General features: G+C 34.9%; 1 protein-coding gene across 1 annotated transcript; it reads left to right on the forward strand.

Annotated features, from left to right (window-relative positions):
- The first annotated feature begins 333 nt into the window (after positions 1-333).
- Positions 334-747, forward strand: LOC113293950. The gene has a single exon (XM_026542393.1). The coding sequence runs from the start codon at positions 334-336 to the stop codon at positions 745-747; it is 414 nt and encodes a 137-aa protein (XP_026398178.1).
- Positions 748-1,695: the final 948 nt, after the last annotated feature.

The raw sequence follows: 1,695 nt of genomic DNA on the forward strand, positions 1-1,695 counted from the left end.
CTCGTAGTTATAGATTGGTACCAGTAGGCAATAGATATTCCCGCTCTTAAATAAATTGAATAAACATGATGTCATTAATTTTTCTTGTCGGGTGCCGGTAAATTGGGAAGACTCAGTTTCATTTTTTTAACATTAGAAATAGACTTTGATTAGTGGTTTCTATAGGTTATTGATGGATTGTTAATTCCTACGGGACTACTATTATACCCTTCTAATTCAAGTAACAGTTTCAAAACTCTTTATATGCAGATACATAGTTCTATTTTAATACTACGAGAAATAATAATCTGAAAAAAGAGACTAAGAAATCTGTACAGGAGCAGAGCGGATGCAATGGCAGGTACTAGTAGTAGAAGCAACAATGATGGTGATACTGCAATGGCAATATGCAAATCTATTCTAGGTGCTTTCTTCGGTTTATGCGGCTTAATGCTCTTATCCTTAGTTCTTCGCCCGTCTAATCCTGAATGCTATATAGAGAAACTTTACATTCCTCCTCTCGACAAAGCCTCATCATCAAATGATTCCCAAATCATCAATTCCACATCCATAGATTTCGATCTTACATTTTCGAATTCTGATGATGTCGCCAAGTTTTTCTATGTTGATACCATTAACATGACGTTTTATTACTGCGGGAATAACCTAAGTTTGGCCATTGCAAATATGTCTCTACCTAAGTTTAATCTTGCACATAAAGGTGCTGCTCATCGTGTCGAGACAATTGAGGCTTTTGGGGTACCTTGAAAGGGTGCTAAATTGCTTGTTGCAAACGGAAGTATATCAGAATTTAGAGTGGAGGTAGATACAAAATTCAGGTACACATATTGGTATTGGATTTCAGAGAAGTTTCTCCGATCAAAGATAAAGCAATTGAGATTAGCAGCTAACATAAGTGTCAATGATCAAGGGTTGTCTGTGAAAGATAAGTTGGAGCTTTCAAACGCTTACATGCTTGTTAGTGACTGTATTTTTACTGCTATTGTTTCATTATTGGTTTTTGTTTCAACTATTTATTTTCTATAAACTTATAGTTGCTGCTTCATAAGAAGAAGAAGAAAAACCGAAAAATATCTCCCAATTAATTTTTTCAGTTTTCTTTATTTATTGATAATTAGAGAAGACAAAAAATCGAAAAATATCTCCCAATGTAGTTAATCTTAGCCGAGATGACCGAGAAGCTGATACTGCTGATATTTCACCGGTATTTGCTGATATTTCACAGATATTTGCCAAAATATAGTGTTTCAGTCCCAGCCGATATTCCTGTTATGATAAACATCCGGGATTCCCTTCTTCCATATAGTATGACTTAAAGGCAGCGTTCTAAATAAGCAGCCGTTGACACGAGGGTCAATGATTCGAATTGTCGTTGGATCCATTGACATGGATCCAGAAATACAGTGAGGAGTCAGAATTTAATAGACTTCGCGTTGATTTACATTATTGTGTATAATGGCGATGTTCTCACTCACTTTCTATTGCTGTATTCACTTTTCATTTCTCCACATTCTTTTTTTCACAAAAACACAAAGGAGATAAGAAGAAGAACAAGGAAACAATATTTGGGGAGATTGATAGGCACATTTTTGTGTCTTATATAATCTCAATTGTATATATTATTAGTGCTCGATTTTATTTTTGTTATGGCTTTTTATGTCCCTGTAGGTATTTTTGGAGAAATAAGCTTTTGCG

Source organism: Papaver somniferum, chromosome 7 (genome assembly GCF_003573695.1).
Source record: "Papaver somniferum cultivar HN1 chromosome 7, ASM357369v1, whole genome shotgun sequence".
In the NCBI taxonomy this organism is placed as follows: Eukaryota; Viridiplantae; Streptophyta; class Magnoliopsida; order Ranunculales; family Papaveraceae; genus Papaver; species Papaver somniferum.